We start from the raw sequence: 3,018 nt of genomic DNA on the forward strand, positions 1-3,018 counted from the left end.
TAAGAAACGTAGGGGTCAAATATTTTAGGCCTATAAATAGAGACGTAGGGCTATGAGAGAGTTTGAACGAGCCACTTGAGCCCATCTTGTACCAACAATTTGAAAGCTTAGAGCTAGGTTTTAGAGTAGTGAAGGATGAATGCTTAGCCTATGTAATAGGTGAGAGTTTTGAGAGATAAATCTTTGTAATTTGTCTAAAATAGGACTGATATATTTGAGTAATGAAGTTTATATTTTTGCATATACTTGAATTCCCCTCCTTCTAGTTTCCCTCTATTGGTTCCTTTGTAAGTTTGCAAGTTTTTCGGTTTTAATTTTCGTTTTGGTTTTTAGGCTGAAATTTGAGGTCATTCTTCTTGTTGCTAGATGCGTAAAATTTATATACACATGCTTGTGTGATTGGGTCTTGAATTCTCTTACCTGTAGATAATCAACTTGGAGAGTTTCGTTGCTCAGTATCAATCTTTTCTTGTTTCTTTGTAAATTATGATCTTTCGAGTGCTAAAACATATAGATTGATCTGAAATAGAATCTATGGTTTATATAACATCCGTGGAGTCGTGTTGTCACGATTTTTCTTGTTAAAACTTCTCTCTATTTTTTCTTCTGCTTGAGTTTTAAGGTACGTCGTGTGATCCAAATAGGAGAAGATCATCGATTTCGTAAGAAATTTGTTAAGACGGTTTAGTCGGTAATCTCATTTTTACACTTTCAGCTGTATTTCGGTAAGACTCGATCTGAATCGTAGTTTAGATCCAAGTCGGTTCAGCGAGGCGTCGTCCTTAGTAGCGTTGACAAAGAAGAGCTAGTGAAAAAAAAATCAAAACGTGCTTTCTTTCTGTCACAACCTCCATAGTTCCTCTTTCTTTCAATTATGCGAACTCTGAATGCATCATTTCCTCCATTTCTCGGAACTTATCGTGGAATCTAGACCCACTAAGACTCGGCAGGATTTCTGGTAAATCAAGTATATAGCCCAACAGGGAAGAAACTGAAACTTCCAAACTAAGCTCTAGCAAAAACAGCACCTAATTGTGGGAAACTAGCTCATCAAGGGCCTCTGCAACAATCAAACATAAAAAGCTGATAACTCTGCATTACTATAAGCAGGAGCCAAAGGAAAAAACGGCACAAAGTCGTCTTAGAAGAAGAAATCTTCGACATCCACCGAACTCCAGACAAGATGCCACAAAACCAGAGAAGTCACCAGAGAGGAAGGTATGTTGAAGAAAAGCACAGCATCGAGAAACACAAACGGTGGAGAAGTGATCGGCGAAGTCACCGCTCTCTGGTAAGGCCTAAAAAATCCAACTAAAGGACGGCATGACTACTGAAAAAGAGAAACAAAATCAACCAAATACAAAGATCAGGAACATGAATGGGTAGGAGCAAACAACATCATGTTTGGATTCAAATCTGACAACAAGTTTGGACCTGGCAAAAACAACTGAATCTCAAAGAGTATTAAAGGACTAAAGTGAAGCATCTAAAAAAACGTTCGACTGTTATTAGAGTTTCTGAACAAATGGGCAACCATGATTTCGGAGAAAAGAAAAGCAAAGGAAGCAAAGCATACAGATTAGAATAGATTATCAAGCACAATTTAAAGTTGCTAACAAGGTTGGTCGCTCACTAGATACAAATTTTGCAGAATGGACAATTTGAAGAGCACATTCACTATCTGAAGAAAGGATCACAGACATAGCTGCATTACAATGGGATTTTATTCTCCATTCTTGCTCCAGTAATCTGTGACATTTTATTCCATATTAGGACTTGAAGAAAATTCTAACTGGACAACAATGAAGCTAGCTAGAGGCTGGTGGTGTTGGCCAACAGTGCCTGTGCTTGTATTTCGTACTTGAACCCTTGGCTCTTAGAATAATCTGCTGCCCAGATGAAGATTCCGTAGAGCTTTCCTTGTGACTGCAGAGTCTGGCAAGCGCTGAGCGCTGTATCAATTGGCACCGAGGTTGTCGTCGGCGCCGTGGTGAAGCTGGCCAGGATATTGCCTCCAGGGTAGTTGACAATCTGGTTGTTGAAGAAGTTAACATACTGCGACACGGTTGTGCTCGAGCTGTAAGCATAGAACTGGAAGTTGATGTAGTCTATCACGCTCCCATAAGTCGCCCACAGAGCTTGGTAATGGCGCTGCACGTCGGCGTCGTCGAACGGCGCGATCGACGCAAACTTGATCACCCCGTTGCTCTTGAGCGTCGTCACGAGGCGGCCTATGCACTCGGCGAAGGTGGCCGGGTCGGCCTGGAACTGCTCGTAGTCGATGTCGATGCCGTCCAGGTTGTACTGCTGGATTATGCTGGTGAGGGAAGAGACGGCGTTCTGGACCCAGGAGTCGACGGAGGTGATGTTGAAGAACACCGGCCTGTTGTTCACGGTGGCGCCGCCGAGGCTGACGGCCACCCTCACGTTCGGGTTGTTCTGCTTGATCGCAGCAACCGCGGAGGGGGTGAGGACGGTGCTTTGCCAGAAGATGTTGAACTGGCCATTGGTCGGAGAAGGCGGCTCCGTGGCTGTGGTGTAGTCGATGACGAAGGCAAGGATGAAGTCGAACTGAACCTTCGGGTTGATGGGCACGTCGCTGAACTGAACGCCATTAAAGATCGCGCCGATGTAGTCCCGGAAGAGGTTGGAATTTGCTGCAGTGGTCATTGGAACATGGAGGGCAAGCAGAAGAGGGAGAAAAACTACTGCAATGAGCTTTGAGTAGCTCATTGGTAGTTTTTGTAGAGGAGAACCGGTTTGCACTGCTTAGTTGGAGGAGCTGTAGCTACAAAAGGATGTATTTATAATTTTTCTTGCGGCCGGCCGGCTAATGTCCATGAAGATTAGTTTTTTTAATCAGAAAATAAATGGTGCAGTGAAGGTCGACGGAGGAAGCCGTAATTTAGGTCTGTTTATTTAGACTTTTGCTTTTTTTTTAAGTTGTGTTTTTAGTTTTTTTAGAAGCTGTTTTTTATTATAGTTGTTGACTTCTATAATAAATTTTTAATTTTTTAA

General features: G+C 42.5%; 1 protein-coding gene across 1 annotated transcript; it reads right to left on the reverse strand.

Annotated features, from left to right (window-relative positions):
• Positions 1-1,596: 1,596 nt before the first annotated feature.
• LOC133903539 (chitinase 2-like) lies at positions 1,597-2,761 on the reverse strand. Its single transcript, XM_062344955.1, has one exon. It carries the CDS (start codon positions 2,731-2,733, stop codon positions 1,813-1,815), a length of 921 nt encoding a protein of 306 aa, XP_062200939.1. The 5' UTR covers positions 2,734-2,761; the 3' UTR covers positions 1,597-1,812.
• Positions 2,762-3,018: the final 257 nt, after the last annotated feature.

Source organism: Phragmites australis, chromosome 21 (assembly GCF_958298935.1).
Source record: "Phragmites australis chromosome 21, lpPhrAust1.1, whole genome shotgun sequence".
NCBI lineage: Eukaryota > Viridiplantae > Streptophyta > Magnoliopsida > Poales > Poaceae > Phragmites > Phragmites australis.

What these genes read in the sequence shown, in the direction of transcription:
- LOC133903539 (XM_062344955.1), bottom strand. Translation starts at nt 2,733, where the DNA reads ATGAGCTACTCAAAGCTCATTGCAGTAGTTTTTCTCCCTCTTCTGCTT.